The sequence below is a fragment of the Sparus aurata genome, chromosome 10, assembly GCF_900880675.1.
Source record: "Sparus aurata chromosome 10, fSpaAur1.1, whole genome shotgun sequence".
NCBI classification, from domain to species: Eukaryota; Metazoa; Chordata; class Actinopteri; order Spariformes; family Sparidae; genus Sparus; species Sparus aurata.
Window position 1 is genome coordinate 27,373,786 of NC_044196.1, and position 19,429 is coordinate 27,393,214.

The 19,429-nt window shown below is 41.6% G+C and overlaps 1 protein-coding gene across 1 annotated transcript; it reads right to left on the minus strand.

The window, feature by feature from the left end:
• Positions 1-14,666: 14,666 nt before the first annotated feature.
• Positions 14,667-16,682, minus strand: LOC115588970 (uncharacterized). Its single transcript, XM_030429646.1, has 5 exons — positions 16,591-16,682; positions 16,155-16,496; positions 15,715-15,825; positions 15,577-15,611; positions 14,667-14,900 (listed from the first exon to the last, which is right to left on the minus strand). Exons 1-5 carry the CDS (start codon positions 16,634-16,636, stop codon positions 14,799-14,801), a joined length of 636 nt encoding a protein of 211 aa, XP_030285506.1. The 5' UTR covers positions 16,637-16,682; the 3' UTR covers positions 14,667-14,798.
• Positions 16,683-19,429: the final 2,747 nt, after the last annotated feature.

A 19,429-nucleotide genomic window follows, 5' to 3' on the forward strand; every position in this document is an offset into this window, starting at 1 on the left:
TCAGCCAACCAGCACTCGCTGCAAACTCCTCATCTCTGCTGTCACTCACGGTGGCGTACATTTGTTTCTCCATCACTATGATCATTATGCGGGACACTCTCTCGTGGCGTGCCCGTTTGCTGATAACCCATTACCGCATGTTTATCTCAGGCTCCTCGCTAGACTTCTTCCTCCCTCCAGCAGGCAGCCTGGTCCAGACGCTGAAGCTCAGTTTGATTTTTCGCCGATCTCTCCCTCTCTTGGGGTTGACAGAGAAACATCTAGGAGTAGCAGAATAAATAAATAGATAGATAGATAGATAGATAGATAGATAGATAGATAGATAGATAGATAGATAGATAGATAAAATAAAAAATGGCCGTCCATCGGCCCATTATTGATCGGCCCACCGGGAAAAATCCCGGTACTCCAGATGGCCAGTCCAGCCCTGCATTAGCAGTTCTCTCGAGTGGCTGTGTGTGAGTCCAAGCGCACGCACATGTGTTTAGGGGCACAAAAAAATATCTGCACCGAGGCCTATCACCATGATGTTACGCTACTGAGAAGACACATGTATGGTGCTCACTAGCCTATGCTGTTCCTATAAACAAACGCATCTCTGTGCAGAGAGGGATACATGCTATGAAAAAGTGACCCCAAGTCCCCGCTTTCCCGCTAAGCAGAGAGAGGGAGAAATGACACAGACTACAAATTGCTTTAATTTTTACATTTTTTTTTTTTTTTTTTTTTTTCACCTTCAAAAAAAGTACGCACAGTGCGTACAGTACACAGTGAGGACTCTGGTTCTCTCTCTTCTTTCCCTCCTCTCATCTCTGTATTGTTAGGTTAGTTTCTCCTCCAGCTCCATTCAGCAGGCAACATGGAGGATAGCTGCTACAGTCAGGTTGAAAAACAGTAGCAAAGGATAAATCCATACTTTGTTCCTGAAAGTTAAAAGGTAATCTCTGAGCTCTCCTGTTGGTAAACAGCTCTGGATCAGAGCAGAATCTGATGTTAAAAGGTTGATGTTGCTTTGAAAGTAAGGTACCTAAATAAGTGTGTGTAAAGCAGAGATTGAAATAAAGTTCATAAGTAGTGGCGTCACTCTTGGTTGTCTTCGAGACAACAATGATCGTCACCACAGAGAATCGGCTTATTCCATCGCTATTTATGTCCATTCAGTACAAATATACAGACTAACATTCTTCATTAAACACAATATAGGTCACTTTAAGTTTTTAGTTTTATACTTTGCTGTAAAGCTTTGACCTGAGAGGCCTCCTGACTTACTGACACCACACTGTGCTGTCTCTTCCTGTGAAGTCATGTGACTCTCTATCACTCCTCCCTCCATTTGACTCTCCCTATGAGTAGGTGTGACAGTCAGTGGCGCAGCCAGGATTCAATTTCAAAGTACGCACAGAAACGGCAAATACAACAAATAGAAAAATACTTTTTTAAGACAAAATCTAATGTTTTTAGTATCAGTTAAATAACAGATTGCAGCGCTCACATGATTTATGAGACTGTGGTTATTCTGACACGAATTAAATGGCTGCTGTGTGGAAAACCACGCTGTGGTCCATAATCGCGGTGCAGACAAGTGAGTTTGGAGCTGACCAGAGGAGAGAAAAAGATATGACGCGACTGTAGCCGCCATGATATGACGACGTGAGGAACAATGAAGAACTCAGTTGTGATGGAAAAGCACCTAAACTGAGTCGAGTAGAGCCGAGCTGTATTGTGTAGTAGAGAAGGGGCAACACACGCTATGCGCAGTTGCGCACAGACCAGGCGTTTATTTGTTTCAATCACTGAACAGACCAGGCGTTTATTTGGTACCAGGCGGCAGTTTGGGACAGGCGTTTAATTCCTTCCTCTCAAAAATCCGGGATGAAAATGTAACAAACTTCGCCAGCTTCTCGGTGAATTCTCTGGCATCCTTAGTTGTCTTCTGCAAGTGAAGTTGTTGTGGTGGAGGAAATGATTCAGCCAACCAGCACTCGCTGCAAACTCCTCATCTCTGCTGTCACTCACGGTGGCGTACATTTGTTTCTCCATCACTATGATCATTATGCGGGACACTCTCTCGTGGCGTGCCCGTTTGCTGATAACCCATTACCGCATGTTTATCTCAGGCTCCTCGCTAGACTTCTTCCTCCCTCCAGCAGGCAGCCTGGTCCAGACGCTGAAGCTCAGTTTGATTTTTCGCCGATCTCTCCCTCTCTTGGGGTTGACAGAGAAACATCTAGGAGTAGCAGAATAAATAAATAGATAGATAGATAGATAGATAGATAGATAGATAGATAGATAGATAAAATAAAAAATGGCCGTCCATCGGCCCATTATTGATCGGCCCACCGGGAAAAATCCCGGTACTCCAGATGGCCAGTCCAGCCCTGCATTAGCAGTTCTCTCGAGTGGCTGTGTGTGAGTCCAAGCGCACGCACATGTGTTTAGGGGCACAAAAAAATATCTGCACCGAGGCCTATCACCATGATGTTACGCTACTGAGAAGACACATGTATGGTGCTCACTAGCCTATGCTGTTCCTATAAACAAACGCATCTCTGTGCAGAGAGGGATACATGCTATGAAAAAGTGACCCCAAGTCCCCGCTTTCCCGCTAAGCAGAGAGAGGGAGAAATGACACAGACTACAAATTGCTTTAATTTTTACATTTTTTTATTTTTTTTTTTTTTTTCACCTTCAAAAAAAGTACGCACAGTGCGTACAGGATTCCGGCTGGCGGCACCACTGGTGACAGTCATCAGTGTCTTTTGTGCGACATAGACTTTGGCCAATAAAGTAAAAGAAGCAAACGTGAGGAAAGCATGCAGATTAATGTGTCTCCACTTGTGCATGGTCAAGGCAGCTCGCTCGAGCATGCGCCTGAACAGGTGAAGATAGCATCTTGTGTGGATGGTGGTTTTAGAGGTGATGATTGTTGTGCACTCTCAGAAGTTAAACTATTTTCTTCTGTTTTACCTCTCTCTCTGTGAGAACACTCACACATTACAGCACTGCTGGGACGTTAGGATGTGTGCTACAGCATGGGAAGTCTGTCAGTAACACATCCATCAAATGTGCCATCAAAACAAACTATGTTAACAGTTGTATTTTTGTTGTCTGTTTTGAGGCCACAATGTGAAAGAAACGCCTCCAGAGAAAACAGAACTGACATCTTCCTGTGGTTGAGACTGCGCTTTAGGCTGATACTGTACATACACGACTGTGTTCTGGCCTACACATATTATTGACTTTACAAAAGACAGGTTCTGTGGTTTTATTCTTATTGAGGGCAAAGTTAAGGAGAAGAAAAACATCTTAGTACAAAGCAAAGAACTAAGTTCACAGTTCCAAAAATAGATTTTTCAAAATTATTGTCACAGCCCATATAGAACCACACACAGCAATTATTTGATCAGGTTTAACACTGAAGCTGCAGGTCTCCGACAATATACTGCAAAACCAGGTTGTCCAGCTGCGGCTGGGATATGAAGACAGCGGAGCCGCTACTGTACACCATGTTGGGTTGGGATTTGGGTGGTAGAGGATCTGTTTTGGCTTGCTGTTGCCATGTCTTTTGATTTTTTATCCAATTGCACACACCTTGAAAGGCCAGCCGGGTGCTTTAGTTTAATGTGCCGTTTCAGGTTTGCTGTTGACCAGAGCATGTGAGCGGAGCTGAGTGCCGAGAATTTCCACTCCCCGCTTACGTGGGTGTTCACTCCTTCGCTCTCCGCTCACCTAAAATTTCATTCGCTCCACCCTCGCTCAAATTTAAAAGAGGGAGCAATTCCTGACGTTGCACGTATATGACCTGTCTGCTTGCTTTTCGAAATATTTTACAAACTCCATCTCTCAATGAATGACCTCCTTGAGGTATGCAATGGCGATTGAAGCGAGTTTAATGTTAAATATATTACGATGGATATTGGTTGTCACAGTAAAAAGTCTGGAAAAATTCAGACTGGAGACAGAGACGATGCGAACAGTCAGTACGTTTACATGCACAGCTTAGTCGGATTACAGCCATAGTTCGACTATGCTACTCAATCGGACAACTGCAATTGTCCGAGTATACATGCTGGTGAGAAAATCGGAATATTGGCCAGAGCATGTCACACCCTGGTACGATAGGTGGCGCTGTGCCCATTTCAACTAGTAGTAACAGAGCCACCTCCAGCTGACCTCTCTACGTCACCAGCAACAACAAACTGCCTCGGCATTCGAGAAAGATGGCGTACAAAGAGCGAGACCAAGCTACATCTTTGTACATTTCGTATATGGTGTACATGATAATTACACAAACTAGATGCATGGCACTCTTTCTTGCTGTGAATTTGGAGGAAAGACGCCGCCGCTGCAGCCGTCCTTCTTCTTCCGGCTCACAGCCCCGGGAAAGAAATCCCGTGCCTGCGCGGAATGCAAAATCCGATCCGATCTGATGGAACGTATACATGCAGGAGTAATGCGACTATCAATCCAATAAACTAGGTGTTTAATTTGGTGTATACATGCATCTTAAAAATCCGATCATAGTCAGACTAACCCAGTAATTCAGTTTTCTTGAGTGTCATATAAATGCTCTGTCTGTCCAAGAGTTTGGAGACTGTGTTGGAGACTAAAACAGCTTTCACTGGCTGTTTTGCGCTAGCTATTTAGCTGTTACCTGTTGCAGGGGAGTGGGTCTCTCATGTTATGGTGTACAACACACAAATTCCTGAGTGTTGTCTTATTAAGCTTATACAGCCTTTATTTTTGTATACAGGTCAGCACATCAGTGCATCCATTCAGCCACCAGCATCCAGGGATGTCGCATGCCAGACTGACCCACTGGACACGTACTGTAAGCAACTAAGTAACATATTCAGACTCACTAACCATTCTGAAACGTCCTGCTGCAGCCACAGAGTCTGTGTTTCTTCAGGAGTCTCTCCTTCTGGGTCTGATTCAGGGTCAAACTGGTACGGTTAAACAAAAAAACCATAGCATCTGCGAACCATAGCGATACATCTACCGCAAACATTAGCGTATGCTACGCCTAGCATAGCGGCATCGTCTCCCTGAGAGTGACGTAGCAGGCAAGGCAGCTGTGACAGACGGAGCTCATTAGCATTTAAAGGTGCAGGCACAGAAACAGCCTACAGTCAGGAGAGATGAGCAGAGCTCACTTGAGCAACTTTTAGACAGCTGAAATTCAGGACCACGGACGGGTTTGAGGCAATACATATCGAATACAGAGTTGTTGGACCTCTGACAGCTGTGTGAAATTGATGAAAAACAGTATAATATGGGACCTTTAAGGCCTGTTTACGGAGTGTTTTAGCCGGGGTTTCACCTGGAAGGCATAACACTGATTGGCAGTGTGTGTGTGTGTAGCTCAGAGAATCACTGTGACCCCGTAGGTGCTGTATGTGTTTCCACCATGGCTACAGTAGGGCAAACACAGGACTCTGACCCAGGAGACCACTGATGGTGTCCTGTGTCAAATAAAAAGTCAACTTTGAGTTGTTTGACCTTAAACTAGATAATTTTGACCTAAAACCATCAGACATGCTTGTTGGACGACTTTCTGACATCAGATGAAGGGATCTGTGTCCAACTTTTCACTTTCTTTCTTAAACCGCAGATCTGACATTCACACCCAGTTCATGCCTTGATGGTTCGGCTTTTTGTGGGTGAGAGAGAAATCTTAGTTTGTACTTCTCTCTTTTTTCTTTGTTCACACATCTATCTGTCAATTGTGTGAACAACTGCTGCAACACTATGCATGCCTTGTATGAGAGACTGCCTGAAAATGCACTCTAATACCCATGTTGAAACAACATGTCAGTTCCCCTCATGTTAACAGCCAGCAACTGTGGAGCTGTTGAAAAACACTTTAGATGGATGGTTGCTGAATCACTGTAGTGTTTAGTAATTACTAGTAATATGATTGTTGCTCTAAATGCGTAACAATGTATTTTTTATTTTTTTTAAATATATGTAGGTGAGTTTACTGAGTACATATCACTGACTATGTTTGTAGCTGTGATTCAGAGTGGATGGTTTCATATCAGGCTGTAAACGTGTCACTCTGACTAGTCAACTTTTCATTAGTTTGATAGACAGTGTTGGGCACGTTACTTTTAAAAAGTAATTAGTTATAGTTACTAGTTACTTCTCCCAAAAAGTAACTGAGTTAGTAACGGAATTACTCCACTATAAAAGTAATTAGTTACCAGGAAAAGTAACTATTGCGTTACTTTTATTTCTTCCCCCTTTTGAGCTCAGCAGTCATTTTAGCTACTCGGCATCTACTTATGTATTTAGAAAAATGTATTTCTGCATGGTGGACCGGCACCTGCTCTCCCTGATATTTTGCCAATGAATGCTCTGAAGGAGTCTGCGTCAGCTGATGAAAACGTTAATTTTCCCTCCGGACTCGCCTTGCTGTAGCTCACCTCCGCTAGTTTGTGTGTGTGAGGCTGCTGTGTGTGTGTGTGGCTTGTGTGTTAACCAAACATTGCCACTGATTGGCTTAAGAACTCTCACTCAACGTTAGACAGCCAATCACCATCACTTATGCGGTTGCCTCGCCCCTCCCTCCTCCCTCACCGGATGAAAAAAAAAACAGCTCTGCAGGCAGCTCCGGTGGCTGAGAGCTGAGTCGGATGACAACAGCTTCAGTATGTAACGCACCACATTTAATAGTCGGTAACGGTAACAGCGTTGTAACGATGGAAATAGTAATTAGTTAGATTACCCGTTACTGAAAAAAGTAACGCCGTTATTCCCAACACTGTTGATAGATGGGTGTCACTCTGCCAGTAGTGTGAATATACAGATGTGATCATTGATTCAGGCTGTCAACACAGTGCATGGTGCAACAGAAGGCATGTGCGTGTCAAAAATATTCACAACCACCACGATCTTTTAAAAATAGATTTTATTTTCCAATTCAAGCACGTCACAATTGAAATGTCTCCACGTTGATGTTCTTCAAAAACAGTAGCTTCTTCATATCAGACATCATTCTCACAACACATTGATCTAACAGACCTCATGGTTTTCCCCTCAGTTGCGCTCAGACCACACTGCGCTGCCTCTTCCTGACAAGCAAGTGAGGTGAGCCTCACTCTCTCCTCCGTTGCTGTAGACCTCTATCTACCAATGGTCGATCTGGACAGTCACAAGGTCAGACAAAACGAGGAAGAGATGATAATAAAAGCACTTGAAAGTCAGCTATTTAGTCATTTGGATATTTGAACTTATAAATAAATTATAAAATGTTAACTCCTCTCACCCAACAAAGTACGCAACAGCAGATTTATATGGTAAAAGCGTCAGTTCAACTCTGAACCCCTCTGAGTCTGTCTGCTGGCAGTATAAATGACTTGAGTCTCCACTTCTCTCGCTGATGCAGGCCTCCTGCTTCTTACTGGTGTTGGGTAACAACTCAGGGCTGCATCCTTCAGTTGATCAGAGAGCAGATTCTTTAGACAGTACACAGTTACACTTATCACACAGAATACTTTCAAGAGGCTCGGTGTTGTGCTGGAAGCTGGTTGTTAATAGTGCTAACACCAATTGCTAAACTAACGTCAGTTACTGTTGCTCTCTGTTAACTTGGGGTAGAGGGGAACTGCGATGAGGCGCTTGTGAACGTGAATAAAGACACATCGTTTCGACTAGCAGAAAATCAACCTAAGTCCTTCACACAAATCCACAGTCTAGAAGCATTTAACAACTTAAACAAATTATCCACAGGCTTGTATAGGCAACCAAGAGAGACGAGGAAGGTCCTATTTTTAAATCATGCTCAAATCTGCTCACATATGGCCAATGAAACGTGACTTACACATGGAAATTGCTTCAAATTGTCACTCAGAGCCCCTTTAAAGGATTGTGAAAATACATTTACTGAGCGGGACATTTTATATGCCAAAATGAAACTTGTTAGTGCTCTCAAGTGGGACTCAAACATAATTTCTGAACTAATCAACCCATATATAGGCCTCAGATTCAAATATATACAGTAGCCTACATACAAATACACTAATTTGTCAGGGAAAAGCCAATGTGAGCTGATACAATACAGTTCTGGCTGTTTTCGGTTCGGCTCTATCAAACAATGCGTAAAAGCAATTATTAAAATTGTGTTCACGTCTCTTTGCTCTGGATTCTGGTCTTCCTTTACAGCTATGTGACACAAAGAAAACATCTGGTCAGTTTTCCAGCAAATTGACAAAAGTTTTTTTTGATCTTGGTTCTGTTGACCAGTCTGGACCAGAATGTTTGAGAACCATGGTCTGAAATGTTGTTGCACTGCAGAGTGACTTCTTCACCAGGCTGAGCCTCCACAGTTTGATACTGAGAGACTGAGGCAGAGATCCAGCCTGAAACAAAAGCAGATGACAAAAAAAGGAAGGTTAACATTTTCTTTTGGATAAATGTTTCAAAAAGTAAACAGTACTCACTGCCAGTACTCACCAATGCTGCAGAGACTCAAAGCTGCCATCAATGTGAAGTAGAGTTTAGATTCTCTGCCCGAGCCCGACCCTGACCTGACCCGGCCCTCGTATTCTGTATAAAAGCAATAAGTCTGGGATGTTATAAATAGATTGTTTTAAAAGATAACTGGTTGGAACTCCTCACTCAAGAAAAGGTCGGATTGGCACGAGCAAAGATCCCTCTTCCTCAGGAGGCCTCTGGAGAGATCAGAAACAAGAGACAGCAAACCCAACACCGGGACACACATGCAACACAGCAAACACTAAACACATAAAATATCAATACACCACTACAGTATATCACACCCAGTTGCGGTTATAAGTACACTACACACCACTACAGTGTCTCACCCGTGTGGTCACCCCAAGGAGAGGAGCAGTACAACCGTGTGAATCCGGCCTTATACAGAGACACAGCACAGAGCACATGTAAGAGAGGAGAACAACCAGCATCAGCGCATTTAAATGAATTCACTCAGAATTACAACTGACAATTGGCCCCAGAGACACACAAAAACAAAAGAAAGAAAAAGAACCAAAACAAGTTGAATTCACAAAGACCTATGATTTAACAACAAAACAGTGGCTGGCCTGGTCCTTTCTCTAAGAGAGAAATAAAACACATTAGTTGCCAGCTTAGTTTAACACCACAGCATATTCAACCTTTAACATAATCAATAAATATAGGCCTACTTGGCAGGTATTCTCAATTGTCCCACATCGCAGTAGCTATGCAGGTGTAGTTGAACATTCCAAGTGCTACAGACACAGAGAGGCTTTAAGTAGTTATTTCAACACAGTTTTAAAACATTCAATAATAGTGGGCTTTATATAATTTACCAGCCTATCGGTGTCCATATCTCCACAGCTGGAGTCACAATGTGATGATCCCGTCAATATGAAAAGGCCATGCAGTGGTCTGTGTTCTCTGCAAGGAGCAAACACACTAGATTATCCTGATAAAATGGAATAAATAAGTACCACACTTCGTGGTCTCACATATCCCAAGATTCATCGCGCGCCCGAAGAAAAGAAATTAATAAATAAATAATGGCGACCTCAAGAGGCGCAGATCTCACATTTAAATGTAAGTATTGGGTTTATACACGGTTTTTACTCATTTGAAAATCCAACGCCAGATATGTTAAACTTCAAGGGACATTAAAACCTCAACATTTCAGTTAAAACACATTGGTAATGCTCAGCTTGATCCCTTTGGAAGTAAAGCCTTAAAAGCCTTCACTTTCAAACGTAAGACATTCAGAGGTTGACTTGTATTTTATATCTTATTGTGACTGTGGAAATGTTATAGACCATTTTTACTTTGTGTACATAAATGGACCAAGATGAACAGATTCAGATCAGGCTGCTTTATTTCCAGAGTGTAAAGCTGTAAAGTCTAGTTAAACGTTAGAATTGAATATAGAGCTAAGTTTAGGATTATCATCATGATGATTATATATTTTTTGCTGTATTAGATCTCTTTGGTCTGTTGAGGTAACACAAAACGTCTTTTACATTTCATTGTGTTTTAGGGAGCAAACAGAGAAGCTTCATCACTGTCCGACGTCAGAACAACATTTGGTCACAGGGCGAAACATTTCGCCGGGTGGATGGAAGGCAATAAAAAATAATAAATAATAAATAGTCCATTTGTCAGTCCTGATGTCACAAATCTCTGCATCCCTGTGTTAATGTGATCTTGTGTTGACCTTTTCTCTTGCTTATCTCTGTGTTCAGAACAGTTCTGGAAACAACGGGCCTGCAGGGGAAGGTCGAGCCCAGCTGGCCAGAAACAAGTGGGACCATTTAAAGAACAAATACTAAGTAGCTGCAGGTTTGAATGATGAAGTGGAAACTAAATTATATTTGTTTTACCCATGCAAGTTAATAAATACTTTGCTGAAAATAGCTGACGTGATTGATTTCCACTGCCTTAGGATTGCTAATATCCAGGGACAGCAGAGGGTCAGCAGGAGGCCCAGTGCTGCTACTGGGTCCTGGTTTGTCCTCATGGATGAGGTGTTAGGACAGAGGCCTTCCACTGTTCCCCCCCCCCGTCCTAACTGCCTCCATCCCTGAGGACACACCAGGGCCAAGTGACCAAGAGGAGGAGGATGAGGATGATGAGGAGGAGGAGAGCCAACCAGGGCCGAGGAGGAAGAGGAGGAGGGAGGATGAAGGAGGACATGAGGCTGCAGAGAGGATGGAGAGGCTCTTCTCTGCTCCAGAGGACAATCCTTACATTATATCTGTTGTTATTTACTTAACCCTTGTATTGTGTTCGTTTCTACCCCCTTACTTTGGTGTTCCCGGTCAAATTTGACCGGTCAGGTTTAACTGCTCTTAAATTACCACAAAAAACATAATTAGAACATAATCATTAACCAAATGTTATTTAACACCCTTTAATGCTGTAAACAATGTTTCCAACTAGTTGTAAACATGCATAACTGCAGTAAATATACAAAGAATAGACACTGAAAATTATAATAATAATCAAAACGGAGACCAAATTCTCAGGACATCAGAAAATCAACATGAATAGTCATCTGTGTGTGTGTGTGTGTGTGTCTGTGTGTGCACCTCTGTCTCAACCCAAAATGTATGCTTCTGGGTGCATTTTGATAACATTTCCGTATTCTTTTGTCAGTGTGAAATACCCCTACCCATTGTCTAGCCCTCCAAATTGAAAACATAAACTGGAGGAACGCTCACCAGCCTTGGAATAGGACACAGGAGTGGCATTGTACAATCAGGTTGGAGTGTGCCTTGCAAACATAGGCATCACATTTGTAGCTAACTTGTTTTATTTATACTCTCTTGGAGGTCTACCTGGTCCAACTCTCTCCATGTGTCCCCAAACACACACTTCCCCCCCAGGTTTGTCATGTCCAGTACAATTCCCTCCATGGACTCTGGTAAAAAGAGTTGGAAGCTGGACTTGATGTCATCCACACAAGATATAACGTATCGTGTTGGCCATGACGTCATCCTTACAATGTTTTCCACTCTTGCTCTGCCTCCTCTGTCCTGGGAGGAAGAATACCAGAGCAAGTTGCCACCCTTTGACTGGAATGTCACCTCAGGTGCCTCTTCTTCTCGTGCCTCTTCTCCATGTGCCTCTTCCTCTGGAGCCTCTTCATCTGTTGACTGGTCAGTCTCATAAAGGTTTGGATCAAAATCAGGATGGATGTTGTCTTCCATTACTGACACAACTTTCTCTATCTCCAGTTAAACTTCCATCTCGTCTTCATCTGATTAAAAAAATCGGTCCAGAGCCTCTATTACAGTAAATTTCCTACTCATTGTGGTCACAGAGTCAAATGACAGAAAGGCACAAATAAAGTTTTATACAGGTTGTCTATGAGAAGATAGTCTATTCTGTAAAGTGTGGTTCACATGTAGGGATGGGCACATAAGCATGGGAAAGAGATCGTTTCCAATAACAAACACCTAATTGTTGAGTTTGAAATGTGTAAATCAGTATATATTGGGCCTTTGAACAGGTATGATACATTGTTAGGTCTGGAGAGTGTGTGTGGCTCCCAGGTGGGCATATAAGCGCGAGAAAGAGACAGTTTCCCATAAATGACATCTAATTCTTCAGTCTGGAATGTGTGGTACACGTGGGGGAATATATACTTTATATGTGTGTGTGTGTGTGTGTGTGTGTGTGTGTGTGAGGGTGGGACGATGTTTGTGGTTGTGGATGTAGATGTGTGGGTGTACATAGGGATGTTTTCCATCTAAGGAATGAACATAATCTAGTATTACCCATTCATTTCATATGCCGGTCAGTTTTGACCGGGAACACCATGGGTGTTACAAAATTGATTAGATGACTCAAAATTCGTTGAAAGTGCTGATCAGAAATTTTATATGTTCAAATGCCTAGTGTGGAGGATATCATAAAGCCTCGAGAGAATCAGAAGAAAAATAAAAGGTTTAGGATATTATGAAGTTGTAAATCGGTCAGATTTGACCGGAACATCATAGGAGGGTTAATTTATGAGTTCTTTTTGAATTATTTGTTCATAATTGTTCATTTTATATAATTCATGAAATAAACTATTGTTCTATTGTAACACGTTGTCTATTCCATTCAGTATTGACAGCTTAAGTACAATTTATAACAGCAAACGGCATCAAGAGCTACTTTTCAGGGACAACAAGGGATTGAATGTTTTCTTTTATTATTAAGGTCTTAACATGTAACTATTTACAAAATAACAGCATAAATAACTATTTACAGACTATTATTAACTATTAACACAAACAGTTATTATTAAAAACAATATTAAAACAGTTACAGATGATGGACAGTAACAGGCTGAGCAGGAGTCCCTGCAGTGCTGCTGGGCTGGATGGTGTCAGTGGGACATCATCTGGGTCGGTACTCAGGGTGTTTGGGGGTCCAGTCTCCTCTGTCCACCACATCGTCCATCAACTGGGTCTGCAGTTCTGACTCCATCCATGGCTGCCATGTCACTAAGAATGCTTTAAGAAAGAGGCAATTTCATAATATAATTATAATGATAATAAATCATTACAACAAACAAAACTATCTACCAAACATTTTAAATTGGAATAACGTCATTAAAATGAAAATAAAACCATATGTGGCGATCAGCAGTTTATATGTCAGCATTAACGTAATGTATCGGTATGTTAATTACCCCAAACTGTTAGCTAGTTAATAATGATAATATTGATAACATTACTGTGGGATCAATAACAGGTTTACCTCTCCACGGTCCTCTCAGCCGGAGATAAACCAGAGCCGCTTCTCGTCTTCCTTCACAAGCAGGATGATTAAAAAGGAAATCAGGAATTCCTGAAGCTTGAACAGATCTGACAGTCAAACTTTACTCTTCTTGTCACTTTGCGGACCTGGGCTGCATAAATAGTGACTTACTGGTAGGGGCGGGAACATCTGGTGACGCAACCAGGAAATGCTGCGAAGGGTAGACTGTCCCATTTCACAAAAGTTGACGCGGCCTGCAGGGCGCACTGAAGTAAACTCATTCGGTGAGACCGCAAAGGGCGGGCCCTTGAAATGTGCCGACCCTGAATTGGGACACAGCAAGTGTGTCAGACTTACTGCCCAAATCCCCACATCAACTTTTAGAGGTCAAACCACTGACTTGACCTGCTGACCCTGTCGGCCATGTTGTGTACCTTTGTGTCCTTCCAATTGCCCCTTCGTACGAACTCCTTGACTCATACACAAATATCCAGACAAAGCCTGATGGTCTAAGATGGGCAGAGAGTGCCACAGAAGGGGAGTGGCTGTTCTATTTCATTTAATATATTATGCATGGCTTACTTTTATGACAATCAAAACAACAATTTGATACACACTCTTATCATTTGATGTCGTAATCAGTCTGGAAGCAGAAACCCTAGAATGGTGTCAGGAAAATGTGCTGATTGTCAGGAAAATGTGCTGATTGAAATATTTAGGCTCAAGGAGCACACACTTCTATACACAGAAGTACACACTCAAAAGAGGAACAAAGATTCACACAGCTTGGGCACATAACTTGATTGTATCTGATAGCTGAGAGATGCCATAAAATAACATGATGAGAATGTTTGACTGAATACCAGCAAGGAAGTCAAGCTGAGCTGTTAATTCCTGGCAGTATTTTGCACTCAGACTGGATGATATAATTTTTTACCAGTAGGAATGTGTGCAGTAGTTCTGGCAGGATGAAATATTGAAAGCAGCTTGGGGTAGCTCGGTCTGGAGATGTATTTCAAACCAAACTGACACTAGTGAATGAGAATATTGTTGTAATGTTAAACATATTCTACAGGCAGCGGTTTGTCTCTATGATCCTCTCACACTTCCGTGACTAGATGTTTGTCCTAGGTACTTTGATAATAAAAGTTGACACTGCTTTGTAGAATATATACGCTATAATATAGTACAGTATCGAGTATATTTAGGTTTTCATTTAGATAATATTATAAATCAAAGAGGAAACTTGACGGATCTTTAATCTAATGGGCCTCAAGATTTTGTGCTGTTTCTTCCTGTCAAACAAGTGATGTGTGCCTCACTCACTCCTCCACTGTCAGAGACCTTCATCTATCTCTCACTATAAGACAACCTGGGCAGTCATCATCGTCATTACTGGCTCGTCCATCAAAACATACCAGTGGTAGGAAGACACTTACAAATGGATGAACACATGATCTTTATTGCATAAGAAAATAGTTTGGCTAGAATGGTAACTGCTCTCACCAACATGGCATACAAAAGCTCAAAGCATTTTCATATAATAAAGCGTCAGTTTCAGTTGCCTTTTGAGTCTATCTGGTTGAAGCATAGATAACATTTGGCTCCTGCTCTCTTCTTTTCGCTTTTGGGCGAAAAGTCGCTGCGTAGTTCACGTCATCATCACGGCCCACATTCTGTGAAAAGAGTATTTACAGTCTTAATATGGTGACTCACAGGATATTAATTCCCTCAAATATTACCCATTCTAAATGAACTTTATTAACAAATGGTACAGTGTTCTTAGTAAGACTACCTTAAATTCATACTTTAAGGGGAACCTTTGTTCTGCCGGAAGCTGATCGTTAATTTTACAAACACCAATTCTAAACTGATGTCAGCTACTGTTGTGCTCTGTTAATGGAGCAGAGAGGGTGAGTCCAGCAGCATTAAACAGCTAAAACAAATCATCCACAGGCTCGTATAGGCAACCAAGAGAGAAGTGGAAGGCCTCATTTTCACATCATGCTACAATCTGCACACATATGGCCAATAAAAAGTGACTAATACATGTGAATTGCTTCAAATTGTTACTCACAGCTTCTTTAAAGGATTGTGACAAAAACATTTACTGTACAGGACATTTTATATGCCAAAAATACAGTTGTTGGTGCTCTCTAGTGGACCTAAAACATAATTTGGCCATTTCTAGACTAATCAGCCCATATATATACCTCATAGATGCAATTATATGCAGTACCTATATACAAATACACAAGCCACTGTGGTCCCAAACAATAAAGGTCTGGCTGTTGTTCGGTTTGGCTCTATCAAACAATATGCAGTAAACACAAGTATAAAAATTGGGTTCACCTCTCTTTGCTCTCGGTTCTGATCTTCCTTAGCAGCTATGTGACACAAAGAAGACACAAGGTCAGTTTTCCAGCATAGTGACAAAAGTTAAAAGCATTTCCACTAGAAACAAGACGGAGACAGTAACTGAAAAAGTACCTGTCGGAAGTTTCGTGACTTTCACAACCAGACCAATGATGACCAGCACAAGGACAACATTCAGTGCACCCAGGATCACACTCGTCAGCTTTGCTATTCCATCAGAGTCTCCTACAAGAAAGTGAATATCGGCTCAACATCATTAACTGAATCTAGCTGAACTATTTCATTGACAACTTGGACAATGAAAGGAATCTTTAGGAGAATCTTATTTTTATCCTCCCTGTCATCATCATGTGGCTCATCGCTGCCTTTTAATAAAATAAAGATAACATTTGTCTTGATTTTGTTTTGACAGATTTAGATCAAAATAATTTTAAAAAAGACTTTCTTGCATACAGGATGTTGTTTTCAGAAAATAAAAACAATTATGGTACAATATAAGCAGAAAAGAGCAAACTGAACAGAGAGAACTAAAGAGAAAAAGACAGTAATCTTACCATTAATCTTTAAATGTATGGGAGTCAAACTTGGAATGCCTTTTATGGAAAATCCACAGTAATACAGTCCAGAGTCAGATGAATCCACATTTTTGATGTTGAGAAAGACAGTGGAGATGTTGGATTTCATTTCAAATTTGCCTTTTTCATATCCATCACAGACTGTAACTTTGCTTCCATAATTCATCTGAACAACAATGCAGCTGATCATGGTTCTGTTGACCAGTCTGGACCAGAATATTTGAGTATCAAATTTTGAAATGTTGTTGCACAGCAGTGTGACTTCTTCACCATGCTGAGCCTCCACAGTTTGATACTGAGAGACTGAGGCAGAGATCCAGCCTGAAACAAAAGCAGATAACAAAAAAGGAACATGAACATTTTCCTCTAGATACATTTTTAAATAAGTGAACAGTTATTAATTCGCAATACTCACCAATGCTGCAGAGAGTCAAAGCTGCTATCAAAATGAAGTTCTTCATGCGTGTTGCTGTTACTCTGCAATGTCCGCAACTGAACTGTGCTCCAGTCAGGGTGCTTTTAGCACAAAGAGGTGGGGTGTGTCTTAAGTTCCTTATCCTGTTCATCAAACTGACCACAAACCTGCTGTCAGGAAGGAAAGTGTTGACTGTAGAATGTTAAGTTATTCTTCACATGGTGTTATTTTCACAAAACAACGTAAGATTATATAAAAATGCCAAATCTAATCCCATCATCCAATATTCAAAATACAAACATTTTTTGTTTAACCAAAGCAATAAAAATGATTCTGATCATCAGATGGTTCTAAGGTTGTCCTTATGCTTCTGTTTCCAGCAGTTTTCATTTACCACTCGATGTTCATGACTTAATCATCACCAGTGAACGAAGTGGCTTCTGCACAGGAAAACCTGTTTTGTCTTATAAAGTGGTACATGCTGGAGGTGGTATTGGAGGTGTTTTTGCTAGGCTGACATAAAATAGTGATTTTAATTTCAGATTAAATGTGTATTTTTTTAAAAAAAGTAGTGGTTATACAGTGTTTAATAGTAAAAATGCACTCTGCACTTTACTTACTTATTTACTGTCCGTCTCTATTTGTTGTGCACTTTACTGTTTAATTGTTTAAACGCTAAGTATATCTTGTCTTCACCATGGGATAGTTAGAAACGTAATTTCGATTCCTTTGTATGTCTGGAACATGTGAAGAATTGACAATAAAGCCGACTTTGACTTTGAAAGTTGATATTGTTGCCACTAACACAGTATGGCATTACTTTATTGTAAAGGTTCTGGTTTCCAACACTTTTATACAAGCCATATTGACAGCAGATGAGTGGTTTACTTACCTTGCAGCTTTAAAATTTGACAGTTCCTTCAACCACAGACACACATTTCTTCTGAATGTGCTACAAAGAAAAATTCCAGGGTGAGGCTGACATATCTAAAAAGAAAGCCATTAACGTTGCTGACTCTGCTTGTGGAGGACCTATCTGCATCCTGATTTGATTCCAACTCCATTATTTTTGTGATGCTTTGCTGCTTTTATCATTCTCCATCTGTACCCCAGGTCCCATGTAGCTAGCCTCTGTATCATTGTCTCTCGCCTTCCTCTCATTTGGCTAGCCACTGGTCCACTACCCTCTGGCCTGCACCTCAGTTACTAAGCCTGCTGCCTGTCTCCTTTGTGTGCAGGCTCCTTCTGGATCTTCCAGACTACCTATCTGCCCTGCCTACTGGTTGTAGTCCACCTCAGAGTTCCCTGACCACTTCCTCAAGCAGCCTCCTCCTGCTTTCCAGTCGCACAGCTGCCCTCTGAGGTCTCCTGCTTCTGCACCTTTCAGAACCAAAGCCCACCCTACTTAACTTTCTGTCATCCTGAACGGCTTGAAGCGATGTCTGGATCTAATCTAGTGATGAAATGGTTCTGTCACAACGGCTACCTCAGTCCTGCTTTGCTTATTGTGCCTCTCTCGACCACATTCCCATTCCCAGAGGCCCATGCATTTCTATAATATATAAAGCACCCATCGCCGTTCTCCATGCATTGGCCGGATACCCCCAGACTTTCACAGTACTCCCAGTATCCTGACCCTCACATACACCAATATCCACAGATCTGGGTCTCGTGTTACTTTGTGCTCTGCCTTCCATCCTTAATATCAACCTGCCTCCCTTTCCCATTCCTGTTAACCCCACAGATTCCCTGTCACCTCTGTCTGGATTGGCTGTCTTTGCCTGTAAGCTTATATATCAACTTTTAGAAGTCCAACCACTGACTTGACCTGCTGACCCTGTCAGCCATGTTGTCTGCCTTCGTGTCCTTCCAATTGCTGCTTTGTACAATCTCGTTGACTCATACACAGATGTGTCCAGACAAGATGGGCAGAGAGTACCACAGAAGAGGAGTGACTGTTCTGTTTCATTTAATATGTTCTGCTTGGTTTACCTCTGGGACAATCAAAACATCAAATTGATACACACTCTTCTCCTCTGATGTCTTAATTGGTCTAGAAGCAGATACCCTGGAATGGTGTCAGGTGTGGTCTTCAATCATCCCTTAATATAAGCATGCAAATAGGATGCAGGCTATAAAGGCACTCCAGGCAAAGATCCAGGATGGGTCTTGTGTTTCTGTAGTGATTTAAAGTTTTCAGGTCGATTTTCGTGCTGGGTATGTTTTTCCTTTTGCCTGTGTGTTTCAGAGGTGCTGTGGAGGCTGGGCATGTTTTTCCTGGAGGGCTGGAGTTTTCTGTCTCACACACCTGCAGCCAATCTCATCAACCCCATCTTTAATATTCTGGGCTACTCTGCATTTGTTGCAAGATTGTTCCCTTTCTACTAAGTGAAGTAGTGCTTATAGACAACATATAGTACTCACTCCCTTAATTAATTTCTCCTTTTATTGCTTTTCTCAATGGAATCATGGTCAATATAATTTGTCTTTTATGACAAAAGAATTTCTGCCAATAAATGTCAATTCATTAAACATGTATGATGTAAAGTTATTGAATGAGTAGTCATCCCCATTTAAGTCACTGACCTAATTGGACAGGGGTCATTGTTTAATCAGTATTCCTGGTCACTTAAACATGTTTTGTCCATTGGATGGGCACCTTATATGTGGCTTTATTATGTTTTATCCAGTGGATTGGCATCCTAGAGAGCATGAGTTTTTATCTTTATCCAAGCAATATTCTTTTCACTACGATGATAGGGACCCAAGGGGCCTGGCAAACTGATTAGCCTGCAGTGGTAATAGGGGAAAAGAACACAGCGCAGCGACTTAAGTCAGA